Consider the following 25,200-nt stretch of genomic DNA (forward strand, 5'->3'; position numbering starts at 1 on the left):
ATATGACAAAAGTTATGGCATGCAGCTTGGCCTGGACGAAAGGAACTTGAAGAGGCATCGGCTCCTGGGCTCGGTCAAAAACAAAACTTTGATTTGCACTCAAATGTGAGCCCACCCCTTTTAACCCCTTCAATTGTGCAAAAGGCGAAACACCCGTAGCCTCACCACCCCCCTCCGAACCTCACCCCTTCCGCTTTGTCCTGGATAGCGCCAACCGTTTGTGGAGCAGAGAGAAAGTTCTATTTGCGCTTTGTGGTTAGTTAGCTATGCGTACAGTGCTTCCCAAACCTTGCTGCGGAAGGAAGTGCGGCAGGGAGGGGCTTCGGAGGGGGTTGAGAACGGGTTAGTCCCTTTCGGATCGCCAGCTAACTCGCTGGCATATACATACAAAATGCACAAACTTTATGAAAAAATCTAAAGCAATGCAGGAAGCGAAGATAGGGACAGGAAGCGGAGCGGGCGAAAAGTCGAGGGAAAATATTCTCGTTAAATTTTTTACATTTTTATTTTAGCCACCAGAACGAGAGAGTTTATTCAGCTGCTGCAGCTTTGAACCAACAATTTGTAGGGATTTCGTTCTGGATTAAGTGTTGGCCAAAGTTTCCAATTTTATCTATATATACATATATTTTTTATTCTCGTTCTTCTTTTAACTGCATTATGTGCTCGATTAAGAGAGCAAGCGAGAAATCTGGGACGAAAATTCGATGGTAAAATATTTAAAATTTGGTTGCCTTTGGGGCCAGTTAAGAAGATTAGTGAACAAGATAGACGAGTGCTTTTTCCAATGAAGTAGTTCTGAGCCGAGGCTGAGCCTTAATCGAAAACTGACTTATCGGATTGCCTGCATTGTAAAAGTTACATCAAGTCTGTTAGGTATTTTAACTTTTAATGTAAAGGTGAAGCATAGGAGCTAGACGTTTAAAACACAGCTTAAATAAAACAACTAATTGTCTGCATTTCTCTTTTAATCCGCCCATATTCACAAGCCAAATACTTAAGTCTTTACAAGCCTGAACCAATAAAACGTGCATAAAACTAATGTTTCTCTCTTTCTCTCTCTCTCTTCTATTTTTAGGTAAGTCCTTTGGAATGAGCTACGATGGCAACTGCATTTACGAACACTGGCAGCTCCAATTTATCCTCAGACCTTGACCGGACTTTATTTTATTGGGTTGGGGAGGGCATTGTTTCTGCGGTGGGCGATTTTATTGGTTGATTGAATAAAAGGCGGATGAAATTTTAATGGGCAATATGCATTCAAGTTTATTTTTTTGTATTTTAAAAGGATGCTCTTTCATTAAGATTATGCGCATAGTTTGTTATACAAATTACACTCTTAATAAACTGTAAGTAGCTGGGATAATTTGTATTCGCTGTCTTTGTTTGTAGCTGTATCCTTGTATACTTTTTAACGTCTACAGCAATCAGTATGAAAGAATTTCGAGTGGCAATGTGTTAAACAATACTGGCAGGTTACAGGAGGTGGAGAAAGTGTAACGGAATGAAATTCGCAACAAGAGCAAGGAAACAAAAAAAGGTAACACTCACACACACACACACACACACACATACTTGGCTACGGGAAAAAGTGAAATTAGTCATTTGTAGCGAGCAGTTTTTAAGGGAAACACATGTGGGGATGTGGGCAAGGGGTGGCAAGGTGTAAAAAACAAAAAAGGAGAAATAAGAAAGGAGGGCGCAAGTGGGCAGGGGCGTGGTCGGACACGGCTGTTGCACATTCTCATCGCATGCAATTTGCGCTGGAACTTTGCCCTCCTTTCGAGCATTGTGTTTGCCATTGAACACGCACACTGAATGGCACTGCGAGTGTGTGGGTTGCTATGCCTGTGTGGGTGTGTGTGTGTAAATCCATTGTTCACAGACACACTCCCACACACAGACACCTCGAATTGCTGTAAATGGGCTCACGGGCAGCATTGTTGCTGTAATTGTTGCAATTGAGCGTAGTTCAGAACAAAAGCCGCCCACACTACTCATTTCACCCACACACACACATATATATATTTATATATGTATTTATGTATATATACACATGGATATCGAGCTCACAATGTGTCACGCAGGCCTTCACTAATGTTTTTTCTTTGGTTTTTTTTGCGAGCTTTTTGTCCTAGCAATTTGAGGCCATTGAAATGGGTCCATTTGTATGTGTGTGTGCCTGATAAATTATGGAATTGTTATCCATAAGTGTTGGAAAATAGATTTTCATTCAAGTAGTAGAACGGTATTTGTTTAGTTCTTAAGCACCAGAAACGAAATTCGAAATTGTATCAAATAGTGTAAATAGTGTTGTAAAAGTGATTGTTATTTAAGAGGATTTGCAACACTTTTGATCCAATAACCATTTTAAACCATTTCTCGAACGCCTAACAACTATCTTTCATCTTTGACATATCGTTGGCATTCACCATGTTCCATTTCGTCGGGGTGTCTTAACCTTGTGCCAGCAAGAAAAATGTCAATTTCCTCGAGAAAATGCTTCTCTAGATTTTTACATTCAACTGCAACTTGGAATTGTCGATGTGGGGGGAATTGGCAGAGGATAACATACAAGCAAAACATAATTTACACGCCAATATCATGTCGTTTCACACTCGTGTGCCTGTGTGTGCGTGTGCTGTATGCTGTGTGTGTTTGCCATCTAGCTCGCCTGCACATATACGAGTACAAATACAAATACCAACATCAGGCACTCAAACACATACTCCTGCCGCTCACACACACACACATAAAAATGAGGTCAATAACAGGTAGATTATCAAATAACTATTACACATTGCGTGTTGTACGAGACATGAAGCCGACAACGACGAAGGCGACAGCTTTACGGTTAAGGATGTGGATGCGGTTTTAGGCACTGAGAATAAATGTTGGTAAATAGAAAATGAATATTTTTGACTTCAAAGAAAGGTATGCTGAAAAGTATGTTTTAAATATGTTCCACACTGGGCTGAATTAATAATAATGCCAAGGACACATTGCATGCCTTAGGAATAAGAAAAAATGTCAAATAAAAGAGATTTCTTTTAGAAATTGTAAGAACCACCATTTATTCCCACACTGTAGCTGTGGTTTCTCGTAGATCGTGATGGTGCACTGAAAACATATTGCCTTCGTGCCGCACATCCGTCCAAAGCTTGTGGCACACGCTAGAGTCTTCATAAGTTGGCTTCGTTCGCTCATCTCTTGTTTCATCACCACATCCCTCGCTCCTTCGTTTCCTCGTTCCCCAACTCCACCCCCTTTTGGCACCTTCACTGCTCCTCGAGGAGCGCCGCCCACTTTTGCTTTCCTTGGCATTTGGACAAGTGGCCCCGGCTCATGTGGTTGGCAATCAACGCCTATACGGCTTGTCTTGCATCACCCACCACAAAAACCCTAAAATCCCCATACCCATCCCCATTCCAATTCCAATCCCCATCAGCCATGCGTGAAGGTCAATTTATCGCCTAATGACGTTGAACAATGACAAGGGATTCCAGATTCTGGAAACTGTGGAAACGTGGCGAACATTTAGTTTGATTTATCTAGTTGGAAAAACGAACATTAGGGCCAGACAATCAATAAATTTCACCGTGGATTTGAAATTGCTGGCATAAATATTCATGTATGTAAATTGAACTTATTTATCTGTTGAAATATGCATTCATATTCTTGGTTCAACTCCATTACCATTGGAAATACGCTAAATGTATAATACAGCTTTCTTGTTAAATACAATAGATTAGTCCGCAAGCTCGGAAGTGTTTCCCCTTTTTTCTTTGGCGACGCACATGTTTGTTTACAAACATGGGTTTAGTGTGCACAATAACAGAGGCACCTGCCACGATAACCAACTAACATCGTCAGAACCAACTGTCGGGAAAACGGCTATTAAAAGCACGCGGATTTGGCTAAAAACCAACTTGTGCCGCTGGTCACACTTTTTCCCATTAAACACGTGCGCGATTTGGTAGATTTGGTAGTGAAAACACACAGACAGGATGCAGAACTTACTTCCACTGAACAAGCGGCGTCTTCAACAGCGAGCCCAGGTGGAAACGCCGGATTCGGTGTACTGGGGCCGACTGGCGGTGAGTTGTATAGGACACGGCAACCAGATCATTGTTATCTTTCGGCAATCCACAGAAACCAGAACTACTCAAGGAGCACAACACCATCGATTATTTGGACTTCAGTCCCAGCGATCCTGACAACTTTGCTGTGACCTGTTCGGAGCGCGTTCAGATCTACAATCTGGTGACAAAGCTTTTGATAAGGAACCTGTCCCGATTCCAAAAGACCGCATACGGAGCCACCTTCCGGCAGGATGGTCTATTCCTGGCCGCCGGCGACGAGGAAGGCTACGTCAAGCTATTCGACAGCACTCGCAACATCATGCGTTTGTTCAAGGGACACACGGCACCAGTACACCGCACCTTCTTTACGGCGGACAAGCTGCAGCTAGCCAGTTTTGGAGACGACAAGTCGGTACGTCTGCGGGACTTGGCGAACGGCAAGGTGGTGCAAACGTACGAGGACACGCACACCGACTACGTTCGTGCTGGCGCCATGCATCAGCAGGCGGGGCATATCTTCGTCTCCGGCGGCTACGATGGCAAGATCAATCTGTACGATACGAGAGCGAAAACGGCGGTGCAGCGCACCGTGGATCACGGAGCGCCTGTGGAGTCCATGTTGTTCCTTCCGAACGGTTCCATTTTCGTCAGCGCCGGCGGCAGCCAGGTGCGCTTATGGGATCTCATCAACGGCTGCCGTCTGTTCACCATGATGTCGCAGCATCACAAAACAGTTACTTGTCTGCGACTGGGATCCGATGGCAGGAGATTGCTCTCTGGCGGGCTCGATGGGCAGGTGAAAATCTACGATATGAGCACCTACAGAACAGTGCACACGTTGACCTATCCCAATGCGGTGGTCAGCCTGGCTGTCGCTGACGGCGATAAGGCAGTTGTGGCTGGGATGGTCGATGGCCAAGTCTCCATTCGTCGCATGATGGCAGACAGCAAGCCCAGTGATTTGGAAAAGATTCGTGAGGATCTCGCTCGAAATAACTTCACGAGTAGGAAACGCACGAACAACACCCAAGAGGGTGATCCCATAATCAAGGACCGCGTGCAGGAGCCCGAATTGATATCCTACGATGTGCACTTCCGCCCGTTTAACTGCAAGGAGGCTTTGGACGAGGTGATGCATGAGCAGAAGATGGAAAACCACCCGGAGCTCGTTGTGGCTGTCATCACGGACCTACTGCACCGTGGATCACTGGGAAAAGCCCTCATGGGTCGTCGTGAGGCAGAGCTTGTCCGATTCATCGACTTCATTTGCAAGCACTTGGGCGAGATGCGATTTCTGCGCCGTCTGATGATGGCCGCCAGCAGGGTCTTGGATGTCTTAGAGCAGCACTTCGTGGGCTACAGCGAGAAGCTGATAGAAGCCTTGCAACGATTGTCACTTGCAATGCTGGAGGAGGTGAGGCTTACCGCCGACCTGATGCGTTTGAAGGGTGTTCTGCATATAATGCATGCAGTCTATATCAGATAGAGGTCAGCTAATCGTATCTAATATTTACACTCACTTGCACCTAATGAATATTAACAATTTCTGAACAAATGCATGTTTCATTGGCCTTTGGGAAGCGTTTGTTTATTGTCTTGGGGATCAGTTCGAATGCACATGCAAAGGCAACTCCTGCATTTGAGGCAAAATCCCATTTCGTGCCCTAATCCCAAACATGCGGCGCCGCCATAACCAAGTTAGCAGCATCCTGGTTCCGGTTATAGAAATGCGGTTAAGCGTTCAGCATCCTAGCTTCGTCTTCTACATTGGCCAAAGGAATTTGGCTTTTCAGTCTCCTGAGCTTGTGTGTGTGCTGCGCCACCACACCCCTTTTTCGCCGCAAAATGTTGAAGACCACCTGACGATGTTGGATGATGATGAAGTCACAGAGGGCCAGCAGGATATATAGAATCCAGGATTTAGGATCCAGCAGTTTCGAGCTGCCAAAAACAAATACGGCAAACTGACTGAACAAACAGAAAAACAAGTAGGGGGGGAGAAAATGCCAAAAAAAAAAAATGAATGGAGAAGAAAAAGGGGCAAAATTTGGAGGAAAAGCGGAAGGAAAAATTGAAAAGAGAAGGAACTTATTGCTCGGCAAAGCGTGAAATGTTTACGAGCGAGTGGCGATGGCGACTCAAGGGCTGGAGGAGGATTTTCTGCTGGGGGTGTGGTGTGCAAAAACCAAATGGGAGGAGCCTCGTAAAGAGATTTGTGTGTGCCTAGTGCATATCGCTCCCTCTTCGTATTTTCCTCAACTTCTCGCACAATTGTAAAGAAAATGTTATTAAGGATTTTCTATTATATAACAAAAAGGCGCACTAAAAACACACCCCTCACACATACAGAACGAAGGTGTGCATGTGCGAGGCGCATTAAGCACTTGACATATACACGCTTTGAAAATGCATCCATCCGCCATCTTTTTCTGCCCGCATCTTCGTTACGAAGGCTTATACAAATACCCTATACAAATACTTTCCGGTGAAAATAAGTTTTGTGTTATGTTAGCGGTAAAGTACTTTGTGATTGCGTATTTTTAAGGTCACGTAAATAGCTAATACGTCACGTAGGCCAGATTACACTTTCAGCCATTATTAACATTGCCCACACTGCGTATACGTGACAGCTTGGTTTTAATTGATCATTTTCATATCTTAAAATATTACAGAGCAGATGGCCACTTATTTCTGTTAATATGAAATACTGTTAATTTGGAACGATACTTAAAATCCAATAAAAATCGATAAATATTTTCGATAAGTAGGAGTAATTCGTTAAAATCGATTGTTTAAGTAAAGTTAGGGTACAAGCAAATCGCTTTTCGACTGCATTGGGCTTCTCATTTCGGGCGCAGGCATTAGACGGCTTTTCATCTACTTAGTTTTCAAAGTCCCACTTTCCTTTGCTTTCCCCATGTCCCTTTCTCCTGGCAAGTGTGTGTGCTTGTGTGTGTGCGAGTGCGTCAGTCAGTCAGAATGTTGACAAGTCGATGACGTTTCCAACGAGTGTACTATATTTGTATTGGTGCTTGTCCGCTTTTCCTCAGTCTCTGTCTCTGTGTGGGCGGGTGCTCAAGGTTCAGCGACGAACATTAGTCAAGTCAACTCAAAATGAGCGACCGAAAGTGGCGCAGTCAAGCAAAAGGGCTCTCGTCGTTGCAGCAATGACTAAATGAATGAATGAGCGGCTGACTGAGCGAGTGAATGCGAGTCCGAATGAATGACGAAATGCGCGACTGGCTGACTGGCTGGCTGACTGATGCTGGTATCCTTGAAGGAATCTACCAAAAGGACCAAAAGCACAAGCAGCTGGAATGCATATTTCTTCGTCCTGAATTCAAGCTTCCACTTCCTTTCCCGACTTATTTTCATTTTACCTCGCGATTCCTATTTCGCTTGCATCCATCCGCCTTTTGTCACACTCTTGTGAAAAGTGGGCACACTGGAAATATTTTGTGAGAAGTAAGAAACATCCTTACGCTGTGATTTAATCATGTTATTGGTTTAATATTTCGTTACGTCACTACCTGAATGTAAAGTTTCACCACTTCGGATGAATGACGACGACTGACGTGGGTTGTCGCGTGGCTCAGGTTATAAACATATTTTCCCTTCCCTTTTGTATTATTATTATTATTATTATTATATTGTCTGCTATGGTTTTCACGTTTCCTACACTCCCTAATATTATTTTTATTATATACAGCTATGCTGTACTTTGAGTTTAACAATGTCAGCCATTTTGTTCCTTTGTGACGACGTCCTCGTGCAGGCAGAGAGCCAGGCGAAATGCAGTGAACACAAATACCGTGACTGACACGCTTGGGTGGAAAATGGAAAGTGGGTGGTGCCGCCAAGCCAGGATTCCATGGGGAGGTTAGAAAAGTCGGTGGCAGGCGTCGGGCGCAATCTGCTGCAATCTTCTCGAGCAATTCGTCGCTCGCTCCGCGAGTCGATTCATCTTGCCGGGGTAAAAGTACATGCCTTCGTTACGCATTCTTTAATTGAATATTTATCTTGGCTGCTGAAGGAGCCCAAGTGCACAGCGAGAAATATCAGTGCAAAGCTTCATACCATCATATTAGTTAATCTTGTTAGTTAATTAGTTATTCCAACGTACGAAATGCATGCTAATGTTAAATCGTACATTGATTTAAATGACTAAACGTTTCGCATTTTTTCTTTTTTTTTGGTGCAGTACACAAGCCGTGCAAAACGAAACCTTTTCACCATCAATTTTTCGGTGGATAGGCAACCTGATTCGACGTTGTCGCGTCCTTGTAATTGCAACTAGAGCGAGTGCGCCTTGTCAGCCTTGTTTTTCGCCATCGCTTATGGTTATGCATTGTGAGCTAGATGCTTGGATGCTGGGACAGTGAGGAGCCAGCCCCCTTTTTACCCAAAACACCCAGTGAGCTCGCCACTGATCCACCCATTTGTAAACCATATCCGCATCCTAGCTGCATATGCAATGCATCTAAATTGCTTTCGAGTTCTGTTTGTTGTTTTTGCGGCCAGAATCGCATCTGCTTTGGCTTTGAGATTTACGGCTTTGTTGGTCCGCCTTCCCTTTGCCGATGCATCTTCTTTGGTCGCCCAGCCAACAGTCTTTCAGCTTCTTCCATTCAATTTCTTTTCAAAATAAGTTGAGATGATACTGCTCGAGATTCTCAATTCGCCGGACTCCATTCTCCCATTGGGTGCTGTGTGCACTCTTGCTTTGACATTTTAAATGTTATTTAATGGTGGCCGGAACTTGTTTGCTGCACTGCACCCAGGAAGCGGAACCTTGAAATCCCGACCATAAATTCATTATTATTATTATTTTCGCTTCCATTCGAAGAAGGTGAAGCCGAGTCGAAGCGCTTTGCACTTGATTTATATGGGCACTTTGTGCGCCATTTATGACCAGGCCAGAGATCTTGACTTTGGCGACGAGTTTCCCAGTTTGTTGGTCATTTGCTTGGTTACTTGCTCCTACTTTTCGACGGATGCAATGTGCAGATATGGCTTACATGCGGAAAACGCTGGCCATTTGTTGTGATTATATTTATGATTTTCTTGCGGTTTATTAACTCGCTTTTTTCTTGTTATTTACTTTAACAATCAGAGTGTCGAGTTATGCATAAGCACACACAATTGTTTAAGAGTTGGTTGTACTCTCCCTTCCTTTTGATCCTCTAAAGGAGGAATCCGTCTGTTAACCCATATTTTTCGCATTTTCCTGCAGCATTTTGGCGTTAATGCCCTTTTGCTATCGCCAGGTAAACACTCGCTTTTCAACCCCCACGTTTATGCTCTCCCAGTTGCGTCTTCTTAGTCGCTTTCCCTATTTATCACAACTTTAATCTGTGACACGATTGTTGTGGTAACAACCCAACCCTCGGACCATCTGCTAAGCTAAGCTGCACCCGCGGCGATTTTTCGCTGTGTAACTAAATCACCAGCAGCGGGCGGGGGAAAAAGGGGCGAAAAATCTGAGGATAATTACAAAAAAAAAAAAAAATTATACAAATTACCAAGGGTCCTTCGGTTATCCCTGCAGAGCTCCTGTTTCAGCTCGCTTTAGCTGTAATTAAATGATGTTTATTAAATGTCCACCATTGTTTATGCCACCAGTGTGGCTTGCACAGGGTACGCGAATGGGAAAGTATTCCTTTTTGTTTATTCATATTCATACTTAAAGTATAAAATATTCCTACAAAGGTTAAGTCTCTTGGGCAGTTAAATACCTTAAAAATAGTTGTGAAGTGCATGTGTTTGCTGTTTTTAAGCAGAGGGTTGCTTCCTCTGCTCTCTTTAATCGTTTTGCAGCGGCAAAAGTTGTGTTGTGGCTCTGGTTGCGCTTTTTGCATTGCCAGCCGCCACTTGAAAGTTGAAATAATGGCAAGACAAACCGGCCAGGCCTTATGTACGAATTAAATTATATATATGTACATATGTATATCTATATGTATATGCAAAATGTTTGTGTTGTGTATAGTACATACATATATTTTTGGCAAAGCAAAGGAAGCACACAAAAACCACAAAAATGCCGCCCACGCTGGTGGATGCTGATGTTTTGTTGTGTGTCCTTGTTGTTGGCATTTAGGGCGGCTGTCACGCCCATACTTACCATGACTTGCCGCCGTCAAAGGGTTAAGGAAAATAGAGGGCTAAGGCAGAGGTCGGATTTGAAGGTGGCAGATGGTTTGGTTTAGTGGAAAAGCGGCAACACATCCGCTTGCCCTTGCGGCATATCCTGCAGTTTCCTTCCGCCCCTTTCTACCGCCCCTCTTGGCCGATTTCCCTCCACCCCCCGCACATTTTTCCGAGTTTCCCCACCTGTCAGTTTATCTAACACGCACTCCAGGCTAAAGAGCAACGGAAGGCGGTAAAGTGCCAGGGAAAACAGCAAAAATAAAGGGGCAAGAGAAGCGAGACCAAAAAATACGTAAATTAACAAAACCTGCCGCCAATCATGGGTGTGTTTGTGTCTGTGTGTGTGTTTCTGTGTGTGCGTGTGTTGCGGGCGGGAAAAAGGAAGCCCTGATGTGGAGATTTTCCTCTTTACCTTTCTTTTTTTTTTTTTTGTCAGCCAGCCAACGGGTTGCAGGATAAACGGAAAAAGCATGGAGATACACTTTCCTGGCCGCCAAATGGTTCGTTTTTAGAACGATGATGGCGCAGAAAATTTATAACTAATGATGGGATGGAAACTTGCAAAAGTTGAAAAGATAATCACCAGATAAAATTGACTATGGAGTATGCGCTTGCTCAACATTTTAGTTAATAAAAAATCTATTTTGCAAAATGTATATGTTTAAACATTTTAGCTAAGCTAATAGTAATTTTAAGTTAAGTAATTAAATATATAAAGAGTATCTCACGAATTTGACTCGATTTCAAGCGACTGGAACTGACTGTGTGTGTTTTTCGTTGGCTCCTTTTGTGAGAAAACCAGCAACAGGAACAACGGAAAGGACTAACTCCTGTGGAGTGACTGTGGGTGTGTGTGTGCGTGTTGGTGTGAGTGAAATTAGTTTGGGGCAACGAGGCACATTTTTGAGATTCATAAACTTGCGTGCGTGTGTGTTAATTTCAAGTTGACTCCTCGTTTCACTCGTTTAATTGGCCTGACTGACATTAAACACACACAAGGATCATTACATACAAGCAGAACAAGAAGCGAAAAACAGCAAATGAAGTTCATGCTGATGAATTAATGACGCAACTGGCTAACGACAAGCAACAAAAAGCAACGAAGGTGAAACAAAATGGAGAATGGCACGGGCTCTTGCTTTTTTTTTTTTTTTTTTTTTTTAGGGTTCATTGAACCCCGTTGTCCGTTGGCTTCAATTAATTAACTCATTTCATATTCATCTTCATTGGCCCGAAATGCAATGAAATCATTTAATTAAGCTAAGTCAATAATTCATGGCTCTCGAAGGTCTCCAAGTGCCTCGTCTATCGAAATGTTTGGCATTTAAGCAATTGTTAAACTGCATTTAAAGCAGTCAATTGCTGCTGAAAGTATTTCCTTGATTAAAATCGAATGCCCAGGACAAAGTCAATTGTAAATGCTAATTAAGTTATGGCTATGTTCTTTTCTTGGTCCTAGATGCTCAAAGTATTCATGCAACACTTAAATTGCATCACTTCATCTTTGGTTTATTAACAAATTAACATGTCTGCATTCGCCGTGTAATTCGCAGGCTTTTCATCACGATTCATTTTTTAAGCCGAAATCTTAAATTGCTGGCCGTTGAGATGCTGTGAAATGATTATTTCGTGTCATATAATATTTACGACCAACAAATTATTAATGCAGGGCAAATAATGACGAAAAACGCAACTTCGCACATATTTGCGGAGCATAAATTGAGGCGAAAAGCGAATATACATATGTGCATATATCTCCATGCTTATGGTTGAAAGTCAAAAAGGCGATCATTTCATTTACCACTGTCGCCCACACACATCCATTTATACACAAAAATATGTACATATATAAACCTTATGTGGCACATCTTTACATTATATATAGACATGTTTGTTTACCTGTTACCGCCCACTTTCCCATCCTCCTCTTCGTTTGTTAGCTTTGGTCGACGTCAATTTATTGATACCCGCAAAATAAAAAAAAATAATAATAAAAAAAAAATGTGAGAAAAAGGAACAAAATTCGAAGCATGGGAAAAGCAAAACGTAGCCATAAAAATGAAACTGAAAATGAACGAAAATTGCCAAGGGGTGTTGCGAAAAATGTTGGTGTGTGGTTGGGTTGCTAACTGAAGTTAAGGTATTTGTCAACACAACGCTCGTAATTTTTGTGCGTTTAGAGCATGACGTATACGCCGTGGTGTTTATGCAGTAGATAACTTTCCTTTGAAGTGCTTCAATCAAATAGTTTTTTTTCTTAAGACCCTTTGAATAAAACAACCTTGGCACATTCCAGTTGCCATACTAGATAGTCTCATTTTTGTTTTCTTTTTCTATTTACGTTTTTTTTTTATAGTTCTTGATTTTATTTACTATTTGCTTGGCTGCGGGTGTCAACGACTACGGCTACGTTGGTTAAGTCAGTCGGATGCCAGGACACGCTTATCCTTTGCGTCCGTCGCCAGCGTCTTCACATTTCCCTCAGTTTTCCCCAGGCTTTCTCCGCATTTTTCCTATCCCTACATTTTTTTTTTTTTTTTTTTATTTCTCGGGGTCTTAGCTTGTGCTTTCGTTACGGACGAACTGTAGAGAACGCGTAAAGCGTAAACTACAAATTGTTTTGTAGTTGCCTCAAATGCTTCTTGTTCTTTTCATTTTTTTTTTTTTCTTTCTTATTTTGTTGCGGCAACAGCAATTGGCTTCATTTTTATTGGCATTTATGGGGAGGCGTGGCAGGTGGGCAGGTGGACAAGCACCACCCACAATTGGGGCAACTTCGTTACGCTCCTTTTATTTTTATTTCATTTTATTTTATTTCATACACGGTTTCTTTTTCGTTTCCATTTATTTGACCTCGCCATGTGTGTGGGCGGCTGGCTGGGTGCCTGGGTGTTTGCTCACGTAATTCCCTAATTAAATACTTAAATTGTAATTGCTTTCGAACAGAGAGCGACGCAAGCTGCAGGAGTCCTGTCATTAAATCGAATATATATCCTCGTACATATAGATATATATATTTATATATATCAGTGTGTACTGGAGTCAATTGAAAAGAAATCAAGGCGTGTTGGTTTTGCAGCTGCTTTCTGGGCAAAGTGTAAAATTGTTAGGTAACTAAAAGATATGTCTACATCGTGCTTTCGTTTTCAATTCAATCTGCTTGAATAATTCATCATGAAGACATGACATCGCACTGCACAGACAGACACCCAATCGAATCAACTTTAATTGAATGAAAACAAATCATGCCAATCATATTGACTCTAATCCAATTAAATTAAACGAAAATATTTCAAATACATCTAAGATGATTTGGATCAATTAAAATGTGGCCAAACCAAATAGAGTGTGACAACTTTCGCAATGTGTCATCCTTTTGGAAAACGAATACGTATTGATACTATTTCGTTCGGCACAGTAGCCCTCTTCAATTAAAAAAAGCGCACACGGTCTGGTCTTTAGGAAGGCAATAATGGGATAATGCATCATTAACAATATCTATAGTTGCCATCAAATTGCGATGTATGTAGAAGGCAGGAGCCAGATGCTCCAGTGTAGTTGAGTGACACGTTATTCGCTGTCCGTTAAGCCATATATTAGTCATCGCTTTAATTTTAATTGCCCCTGGCTAAGCTTACAGCGCTTACTACGCCTCTGTTGACCAAGGACCTCCGGGCACCGGCGATTTTCCTGTCTGCTCCTTGAACTTCTTACCTCGTGCATCCTGGCCATCCAGCCACGTTTTTATGTGCTTTTAAGTGTGCAATTAAAGGTCAATTGCCGCCCCGGCTGGACTGGACAGACAGCCAAACGGCTCACGCTGAAGTAGCCCATAAATGAGGCGATGTGTGTGACCTATACTAGTGTAATTCGTTCATTCCGCTTTTCGTTTTAAACACTACCTCTATGGTCTTCGATGTGCATTTAATGTGTTTACAAAACTAGAACGTTGTGCTGCTGGCACAGAAAAAAAGAAAAAAACAAAGCAATCGTTGTGAAACGAGTGAATATAATAAAAATAGCTGGCTGTGAAATTTGTGTTATAACTATTCATACAAGTCAACCCACTGGTAATAACTCGAAAATTTCCAGTATCATATCCAGCAACATGGCCCAATCGAAACCACACAATTTGGTCGAGTACAAGGCCGGCCGCATGGTCCTTCTAGGCAAGATAGTCGAGCCCGATGACCGCAAAGGCCTGCTCTTTGTGCGCCGATCCGCCGCTGATAACCAGCTGCACATCCATTGGATGGATCGGCGATCCGGGTCCGTTGAGCTGGATATTGTTGCCACGCCGGGCGTTCTCGAGTTCCGTCGCATTGAACAGTGCAAAACAGGTCGGGTGTATGTCCTCAAGTACACACGATCGCCGCAGCGTTACTTCTTCTGGATGCAAGAGCTGCAGGCGGACGGGGATGCCTTATTTTGTCAGCGGGTCAACGAACTGATTGCCAGTGGTGAACGCCAAAGGGATGAGATTGCGGCGGCCGAGGGAGATATGGATACGGATGTGGATCACAAGGCACAAAGCCGCGGTTTCGGTGGCAGTGAGAATCCTCAAGTTCTGGAAGAGATGCTGATCGAAACGCAAGCAACTTGGCTACCAGCCAACCAGATGTCGAATCATTGGCAAACTGATATGGTGATCGAAGAACAACCCTCGGCATTAGCCGATCCCGGTTCAGATTCAGATACAGATACAAATACTTCAGATCCAGGTTTACATTCATTTGACTTGGCAACTGTTTTACGCCTACATGGCGGCGAAGCAGTGGATAAACTTCTAAGTTGCCCATTGAGACGTAAAAAACTGATGGCCCAATTGCCCAAAGATCATGAGGCGATGGATGAGCAGCAAGACATACTCGAGCATCTGCGTTCGCCGCAATTCAACGAGTCCTTGTCCTATTTTTCCATAGGACTGCATTCTGGTCTCCTCAGAAAGAGCCTAGAGCCTCTGTTGAAAAATGATGACAATCGCGAGGCCTTGGACGCCGCTCAAGTTGGAGATGTTGACCGTTTTCTACGTGAAATGGAACGAACCAATAGGGATTATGGTGGGCCAACCGATTGAACCAAAAGGTTCTCGTAAATATGTCAAAATATGAATAAATAAATATGGCGCACAGTACTGATGAGTTAATAAATAGAGGAAGGGCGTACAAAATGCAATAACTGCTTGATTCCTGGGCCGTTGCTTTGTCTTCTCGAGTTACGAAGATAAATGAGATGCCGTAAGTTAGACGACAACTTGCACAACTCCAGACAAAGACCAAACGGATAAAAGTGTGCTTGTGCCCAGGAAAAAAGTAGAAGAAAAAAAAAATGAATAGGGGAACACTAAAAATTGATATAAAATACACAGAAAAAGAAGCAAGGCAGCGATGAAAACAAAAGAAGGAAATTTCTCAAATAAAAAAATAGTTGTAAACTATGGGGAGTACTTAGGATCGGGTTAGTGTGGCTGTGGGGTTCCAGTGTTTCACTTCTTTGCCAGTTTAAGAGTCCTCGGTCCTGCGACAGCAGTTTTCTTTGCCTCATTTGTATGGCGCCTGTCCTGTCCTATGCCGTCCTGCCAACAACCCTCTGCTCCTTCGGCCCATGCTTCCCAAAAACTTTTTCCACGTTGTTTTAATGAAACTAAGTGAGCGGCAAAATGGTGGACAGGACAACGGGACAGTGTAAGGAATTGTGCTATAGGTTTTCGGGCCAGATAAAGCATTCGAAAATGCTGGGCTGGTAACAGTTTTATCCTTTTTTTTTGCCGTGGAAGATAGGAAAACTTAAGAAAAGCAAAATGTTCAGAAAGTTGTTGCATTGTGTCAGAGTTTGAACAATGGTGCACGATGGCGGTGGAAAAATTGAAAAAAAAAACAAAAATACGTAGAGAAAAAAGTGACAGAGAAGAAGCAAATTTGACGATTAGTTTTTGCCACATTCTGCATTAGTCATTACAGAGTGTGACCAGCGTGTTTTACGTTAGTGAGGCTGCACTTTGTTTCTTATATCACTAACCGCATGTTAAAGGCATTTAACTTTAAATGATTCAATTAGGCAAACGTAATTGCCTTGCATTTAAAACGTGCCACTTGTGCCAACTCGCTTGACTTCTATGATACTTTCCATGAATTTCTCGCATTTAACCAACTAAAACTAATAATGCTCCCCCCTTTCACGCTCCCTTGTGGGACCGACATGAAACTTAATGGTAAATGGCGTTGCAGAGAATGGCCATAAAAATTACTTAAACCGAACAAGCAGCTTAAATATGCCGCTTATTGATGTTCTCCACAACGAAGCAAATGCAATAATAGTTAAGAGAAAAAGGGGGAGTGTGCAACATGGGGCACTAGCTGGCTCTTTAGCCGCTTTTCCAGCTCTCAGCTCCCAAACTCCATTTCCATTTCCATTCACATTGCCCCATGTCCTTTGCCACTTTTCCATCTCTCTAGCTCTCGACGGCTATGCGTGTTGCATACTAATTTCAAAAATTTGCCATTACATTTGTACTTCGCACTGCTCTATGGCACTACTACAACATACCACCACTCATTCCATCTATTTTCTACCCATTTTCCTGCCCTTCAGCTTGTCGGTTTGCTGCCATCTTGAATTACGCAAACACACACACAGCTAGTGTGTGTGTGGTTGTTGCTGTTTTTGGTCCTTGATAATCAAGCACACAACTGAAGCTGTAGCTGTAGCTGGAACTGAAACTGAAACTAAAACTAGCAAAGGAGCTAGGGAAACCTGGGGTAATTCACACACGAAATTGCCGGAATTTTTGCTGTAGTCAAAGGTGAAGCCCAAGCATCTTAGCCACACATGCAACAAACACACATCACATCGTGCTCTGTATACAACAAACAAGCAGCATTTGTTGCTCAAAGTGAATTTTCATTCCTGGCTAAATGTAAATAAAAGGCTGGCTTCTTTTTTTTTTCAATTGCCCGACAGGCAATGGAAATGCCCATAGAATTTGCCACCTGATGTAGATTACAAGAAATTGGTCAATTATTTTTGATGCTTGAAGCTGAGTACGTAGACAAATTACTAAATTACAAATATTGCCGCAACTTATCGGTTATGTTGCTTAAAACATTGCAACTGAGTTGGTGACTTGTGACTGCAGAAATGTACCTTTTTGAAACCCAAATAAGTACGTATTAAGTATCATTAAGCAAGTAGACCAGAGTGAAACCTTTGGAAACTAGTTTTTTTTGTTGCCTTCGGCTTTATATCACTTTGCGCAATCGCAAAGGCCAAAGGCACGTGATGATTATGATGATGGCGAAATTTGAGGAATTTTTGTGCTGTTTCAATGGGATTTCTAATGAGAATCTCTTTGACGCGCCCGGAGGCAAAGTCAAAAACTTAAGGCACGTGTCATAATTGTCAATGCCACAACGCCTATACATAAATATACATGTATATGGACATATTTATAAGTGTGTGATGTATAGCGTATGCTGCGGCAAACGGAAGTCACAAGGATAGAAGTCACACAGAAAATGGCAGACAAATGGCAGAGGCAGTCGACATTGAGCAAACATTGTCGCATTAAGGAAACGCACTGGCCTCAAGCATATCCTTACCAGAAAACACTCATTGGTAGGTGGTCAAACATTTCCTCTGGCCTCCGTTCTGCCCGAAAATGTTGCCCTTGAAACGTAGAGATGGCAAAGCATCGATGTATTATCGATAATTTCGATAACAATTTACAATTCGTCTGCAGCCATCCAAAATAAAGTGCTTTCAATTCGCCAGCGTAAGAGGAGAACTCATTCTATTGATGATGTATCCATCGATTCCCTGCCATCTCTACCGCAAAAGTGTGTAATAAAAAATGTCGAAAGGGCAGGGTGAAGAAGCCAAATGTCCAGCGACAGTCGCCCCGCTTTTCCCCTCCTCGCAATTCTAGCGGATACTGGCCTAGTTCGCATTGAAGCCGCAGTCCATGAGACAATAACTCATGGATTGCGGCGAGGGCCCGACCGGAACCCGAATAAAAATCAAATAATAGCGTAAAAGCTCTCTCCCCTTAAAAATAAAAAAAAAAAAAAACCAAGCACATGCGATGGCAGAAATCGGAGGAAACTGGGAAAGGGACCGCCGCCTGTCCAAGGGACAACAATAAAATGTCGCCGTCGAGCTTTGTTCGCGTCGCCAAACCAGAAAGTTAACCCACTTGCAGAAAGCAATGAATAAATTTTCCAACTGAAGCTGCGAAAACTTTATTGTCGCAGCCAAAAAAGCCGAATTAAATAGTAGCAGTAGGTGTGTACACCTCGAATGCAAGTGGAAACTAAACTAGTGTTGAATTTCATGAAAAAATAGTTATAGTTTTTGTTTTTGTATACATACTCGTATATATATTTTAGAGCGAAAAACAAAAAAAGCGAAAAAGTTTCGCATGAAATTTCAATTCAAATGTATCCGATTTAAGTCAACAATTACGGGAATCCCGTGAATTAAATAACTTTTACGGACGACCCATGAACACTGATGTCATTCGCGGGTTAAGTGCACCGCTCGATATGCCAGATGAAGAGGACAAAAGTGCATTTAACAAATTAAAATCGCAGAAACCACCGTCCAAACGAAATGGCAATAAAGCTCGCGCTTTTTTCCAGTACGCGACGAAAAAAAAAGGGCGAAATGGCTTTTTTGGGCAACGTCCAGTAATGATGTTGTTGCCGGAACGGAGGCCCCTGGTCATTTTGGTCCTCTCGGATCCTCTGCCTCCTCCTCCTCATCCACCACTGGTGGCTCTCCTCGACTTTCCGGCTGCGTAAATGCAATCCGAGCCGGAACTGACACGCACAAAAGGATATGCAACATTCACTAATAAATTTCATATTTATGTAGAACATCGAGTGCAGTCGGCGAGGGCTAAGAGTGAAATATCCGGCGAAATATAAACGTAAAATTGCCGGCCAACCAGAGTTTGTTGTGTGTGCGGTTCGGAATGCAAACTTTTGGAAAGGGACATTTCAGGGGTTACTTTTCGGGCACATCTAACAATCTCGGCTGGACAATAAAAGCGAATCGAAATTGCAACGAATATGTGCAAAATCATAGAACTTTATCCGCGTGCCACTGATTTTCTCGCTGATTTTCTCTCTTCTTTGGCATAATACAAATATCTTTGAATGCGGCATGCATACAGATTTAAAAACCGATTTTTGTTTGAGAATTGTTTTTTATTTTTATATTTTTATTGTTAATTGATTGAGCCACATGACTCTGTCGAAAGTGGCAATTAAAGTGAAATCTCACAATTTTAAAACATTTTTCGCCAATAGAAGAGAATGCCAGGCGATTACAAAACCGGTAATCAAAAGCCAAAACCAAATCAAAATTATTATTATTAACAAATAAATTCATTTGCTTGTGCCTTAATCATAATTTTCACAATACAAGCGACAATCATTTCATTTTTTTTACAACTACATTAATTTGCATAATTCGAAATTATTAACAACAGCTTTGAGTCCGGCTTAAATTCCATAAATATTTATTTAATCACTTATTCATGCATTATTATTTTCACAGTTTTAATGTTTACTCATTGCAGCACAATGAATAAAAAAAAAGCAAATAACACTGTACACATAACTATAAATATTTGATGGAAATAAATGCTAAAATGTTTCAATATTTGCTTTTCTAGTGGGCTTTCAGTAAATACTTCTAATGTAAAAATCGCTTGCAGTACTTTCAATTTCGTATTCATTTAATGATTTCCTAGGTTAAGCAATCATTTGCAGTCGTCATTTATTAGCAATATGTCGACTGTCAGTGTTGATTAATGAAAATGAATATGTTTGAGTTGGAATTGTGTTTGTTTAATAAAGTAAACTAAATAACTCTGTGCAGTCCTGTGTAAAATGCGATATATTCATATTCTTAAATTTCCAAAAAGTTACATCTTTAATCATCAGTTTCGATATTTACTGACTTGAGGTCAAATATACCGAAGGAAATGCAAATACCTGCTGTTTATTAAAGAATTACTCAGTTCACCATTATTTCATCTTGAATCAATGAATTTATCGTCTCGATTTCCGCAATTTCGTTGGCAAACAGGGTTGTATGTGTGTATATGTATATTTTTCAATTATTAATTGATGTTGTAAGAAGCAAACTAAATGGATATCATTCGCATGTGTGTGTGTGTGTTTCGTTTGTTTGCTTTAATGTTTTGCCTTTGGCTTGTGCAGTTGGCCGTATTTGCCTTTTGTTCCCAATTGCCTTTGCTGATGGTATCTGTATGGGTGTGTGTGCCTGCTTTGGGTGTGTGTGTGTGGGAGTGTGTGTATTTGGTTCTGTGCGAGAGTGAGTGTTTGCCAAGCCAAATTCAAACTTGAGCACTTGACATTTCACGCTTGCATAGATGGCACTTGGTAGGCAACTGCAGGATTCCCAAATGCATTTGGTTCCTTTGGCTTCCTGAGTCTCCAACCATTCAAACCATGGCTTTTTCCACGGCCTCAGCCGGCGATTTCCCACAATTTTCCCCCAACCGTTTTCCCCACCAGCTTTGCTCCCCTTTGGCCCCAGCTGACACTGATGATGTGCTATTTATTTTCGGTCTAGGCTGTCCTCGCTGTCCTTTCGTCCTTTTCGTCCTGCTGCGTTGATTAAACATTTGTGTTATGAAATATATACAGACCACGACTCACTCTCACACTACGAACACACGCACACACACACTCACACTAATCCGCATTCACATTCAGGGTGTCTACTTTATATGCATATGCCGCTTTTGATTGCTGTTTACTGGCTGCATCTGCATGCATCCTGTATCCTTTTGGCTTGCAGTTTTGATCCTTTAATAGAATATTTAATTTTAATTACAAACATTTGATTTCCCACTTCAGTCATCGTCGTCGACGCTTCGCTGGCTGCTCGGCTGGCTTTAAAAATGCATGGCACAAAAACAGTGACAAAAAAAATCGATGTCACCAGCATAGTTTTATATGCTTTCTCTAAATCGCATTTTAATTTTTTAGAGGGCTCTAATGAATTTATACAAATATAAGTAGAACTCGTCTTCTTTTTAATTTCCAATTTATTTTAATATTTTAAATAAATAATTATACAAGTTTTAGTCTGTTCAATGGCTTTACTGATTGCAAAACTATCTTAATCCTTCATTTTAGCCAAAATCACTTAAAATAATAGCCCAAATATAGAGTGTAATACACCGTTGAACTCGGTTTCAAATTTTTAATCGATTCGTATTCGTACCTGACAAATTTAATTTTTGACCAATTTTGGAAAAAAAACCCCTTATGAAAAAACCAAAAATTTGGTCAAAAAGATTTTTCTCAAAGTCTGCCAAAAAATGGATTAGGTTCTTTAGTTCGGACCATAAGCTTTGCAAATCGTTCACTCATTTAGCTGGTTTACACTTTCTAGAAAAGATATGGTAATAAATCCACTTAAAATGTTGTCAAAATCTTATATGCCAAATTTTCCGCAATAAATAATACGAATTTTGTCAACAAAATTTGTAAACTAGATGGTATTATGGAATGTCATACATCGTTGAAATCGATACAAAATTTCCAATCGAACTGTATTCAAAGTTAAAAATGAAAAATTTTGACCACTTTTTGCAAAAATTATGGAATCAGAAAAATTCGTAAATTGGGCAAAAATTGATTTTTTAAAATTAACTGAAAAGTTATGCGTAACGTTAGCTGTGGTAAATAGTTGCACAAAGCTGTAATTACTTTAGCTATTTGAGTCTTAATTATGATAAATAAAACATGTTAAATGCTGACGGTTCAAATTAACTCACATAAGAATTGAGAATTCAGGCATTTTTTCTCAGTGTGCAATAGACCGTGTGTGTTTGTGTGGGCCAGCAAATTGAATGCGTGTGTGCCTGAAAGCATAAGCCGGCCAAGTTGAGCGAGACGGCGACCGAGACAAGAGCCAAGTTACTTGGGGCTTTTGTCAATGCCACGATGACGATGACGATGTCATGGAGAGGACAGGAGAGTAGAATGCGGGCGAGATTGAGGAGGAGGAAGAGGATGGGAATGGCGATGAGGATGACTTCTTATGGAGGACTTGCCACGCCCCCGGGGGCAGTGCATTTGGGAGTTGAGTTGGGACGATAGACCAAGCAATGACCTCGAGAGCTTACAGCTGAAGCAATGGAAAAGCAAATCCCATTCATGTATGAATCTTAAAAAATCGCTTTAAGCTTGCGTGGTGAAATTAAAATTTAATGGATGAAGTTAAAGCCAGCAAAAACTCTTTGCGGCAATTGCAGGCCATGCACAACATATGAAAATAATATTCATTTAACACGCCACCAATTATACAGTTCACCTTTCAACGAATGTGTGCATTGTTCAACCTTTTATTTTATTTTTATTTTTATTATTTTTGTTATTATTTTTTTGCACTTCCCATTGTGTAATTAATATTGCGCAAAGTTTCAACCGAAGCACTTGGCTTTGATAAGAAGTTTTGACCCAGCGCAACCTTCACTGCCGTCTGTAAAGTTTTTTAAGAGCTTAATGACTTTAGCATACCTCGGGCCACTTTTTGCCAACAACAAACATAATATGAATATACGTATATACATCTATGAAGTTGAACAACCTCGAACCAAATCAAATGGCAATTTGACGTGATAACTAATTGAATTTTTCCCTTTGCTTTTCTATTTCTTTCCAGGTGAGTGTCATGGTCCCCAGACAAATATGCAATTTGCACGTAAGAAATTCTGGCATCGAGTAGCTGATCCATCATGAGGGTTGGGTGTTCATCCCAGTCAGGTTGCCTCATATTCCCGTATCTACTAATTTCCCCACCCCTGCCATGCCACTCGCCAAATAATCCCAGAGATTCGTGGCGCGTTCCATTTGTCAATGTGCAGCACGTACTCAATCTTCTGGGTTGTCAAACTTGGCAATGTTGCACCCAAAAATGTTTGATGTTCGTTCAAGAATATTGTTGGCAGTGGATGGGTGGGTGGTTATCTCCCCTGGGCTTGTGGATGTATCTTATGAAACACTCAGGGTCACATTCTTAAATGTGATTAGCATTAGAGCCTTTTAAATGCTAGTTTAGTTTCTTTTATTTATTATTTTTTGTATATTATAATGAACTCAACTCAATCTTTTCTTTTTGATTTAAAGTAAAGATAAAAATTTTTTAAATCTGCAGCATAGGATTTGGTAATTGTTTGCCAGCGTATTCTTGGTTATATTTCGATTTTAATAGCTTTACTTATGGTTGCCCCAGGGGCTTTCACTAACTTTTTTTCCCTTCTTCACCACGTGCCACTGAATATGTGAGTGTGTGGGTTTATTACTGGACGTGAGTGCGACTGTGTGTGTGTGTGTACGTGTTTAGCAAATACTTGTCTATAGGTTCAGGAAAAAAAAATAAAAATAGGGGAAAAGTTGAGATGATTCTATTAGCTAAACAAACACAAGCAAAAGGATCGATGGGGCAATGCAGCAGGACAGTCTAAAAATATCAACATATTTCATTCTGTTGTGCACACACACACACACACACACACATACACATGCATCGTATATCCTTGCAGGTCCTTTGCTGCTGTGCACGTAACGAAATTACAAGTTGCCAATAATAATGCGGCGGTGTGAGTGAGTGAGTGGGTTAGCTTGTGTAGGTGGTGTGTGCCTGCAAGGACTACAAAGGACACGTCGCTCAGTCAATTTCAGTTTAGTCAGCTGTCCATCCAATAGCGTTGCGATGGTCACTTGCTGGCGGGCACCCTCTTCGTTATTGTGCACTCCTTTTGCTTGGCCCCCGCCACTTTCCCTAGATTTTCCCCACCCAGCCACCTCCTTTTGCCCTCGTTGCCTTTCACGGTTCAGTTGCTCTAATAATGCAAATACACAATAAATAAGAACTCAACCAAACTCAGTTCAAGTCCATTCGAAACACATAGAAAAAATGTGTGCAGGTGGTGGTCAGTTGGTATTTTGCACACCGCCCAGCAAGCAAATAAAGCGCCAACTGGAACCATTTGGCATTCGGAATTCAATACTCGGTTGTTTGGCGTCCGACCCGGTGCTCCGTACATTTCCTCCAGCAATGCCAATTATTTTCAGCTCTTAGTCATAATTTAGCAAGTGAAAGCCTGCACATGACGATGAAATTGCATTCCCCATAAGCTAGAAGTTCCATTGCCTTGAACTGCTGAATAATTGGCGAAAAGTGTAACAAAGTTCGGCCGTTTAGCTCTAGAATATTTAAAGCATTTTCCCTCGACCCCAATCCAAATGCATTGTTGTTAGTGAAGTCTATGCAAAGGGTGTTTCATATTAGTCGAGTTATTTTGCAGACCAATGTAAGTTAAATCAAATCACAATAACTGAAGTTGGCCACAAAATGTTGAGAGGATTATTTAAATGTTTGCTCTTTTCTCACAAAGGGGATTTGTACATTTTTTACGAAATTTAATACTCACAAAATTTGTTGGAATTCTGGTCTATGCAATATGTAGTGTATTGGTATTAGGATCACTTTAAATCGCTATATTTACCATTGACCCCAAAAGAAATTTAATTGTTTTCTCATTACAAACATATCAAGGATATTAAACTTCCCATTGAGCTCTAAGGATATTCGAGACCCGCTTATTGAGCGCTTTTGTTTGCCCTTGTTCCGGAACCAACAAACATTGCCCCCAAACCCCATTTTGTTGTTTTCCTTTATTGCCCAAACCCAGTACCCAACACAAAAAAAAAAGAAAAAAAGAAAAAAAAGAATGAACAGATGCAAAAACAATGTGAAGATATTTTGCGGCGCAACCTTGAGGTGCACCACACCCACAGCCAACCGCCTTTCATCACCCACTCCAATTTGATACCATCCCCCGTTTTGCTTGTATGTAAATTTTCCGTGGCCCGGTTGGTTATTGATTTTCACCCCCAACCGCCCTCTTTGTTTCCATCTATATATA

General features: G+C 41.5%; 3 protein-coding genes across 9 annotated transcripts in view; all 3 read left to right on the plus strand.

Moving 5' to 3' along the window:
• LOC6612435 (neurobeachin) overlaps positions 1–25,200 on the plus strand; it is a 159,074-nt gene that overhangs the window by 25,135 nt on the left and 108,739 nt on the right. The gene's annotated exons all lie outside the window — the stretch shown is intronic.
• Positions 1,097–9,479, plus strand: LOC6612441 (U3 small nucleolar RNA-associated protein 15 homolog). The gene is made up of 2 exons (XM_002036913.2): positions 1,097–4,097; positions 4,153–9,479. Exons 1-2 carry the CDS (start codon positions 4,008–4,010, stop codon positions 5,566–5,568), a joined length of 1,506 nt encoding a protein of 501 aa, XP_002036949.2. The 5' UTR covers positions 1,097–4,007; the 3' UTR covers positions 5,569–9,479.
• Positions 14,218–17,415, plus strand: LOC6612440 (proteasomal ubiquitin receptor ADRM1 homolog). The gene has a single exon (XM_032724637.1). The coding sequence runs from the start codon at positions 14,338–14,340 to the stop codon at positions 15,304–15,306; it is 969 nt and encodes a 322-aa protein (XP_032580528.1). The 5' UTR covers positions 14,218–14,337; the 3' UTR covers positions 15,307–17,415.

Source organism: Drosophila sechellia, chromosome X (assembly GCF_004382195.2).
Source record: "Drosophila sechellia strain sech25 chromosome X, ASM438219v1, whole genome shotgun sequence".
NCBI lineage: Eukaryota > Metazoa > Arthropoda > Insecta > Diptera > Drosophilidae > Drosophila > Drosophila sechellia.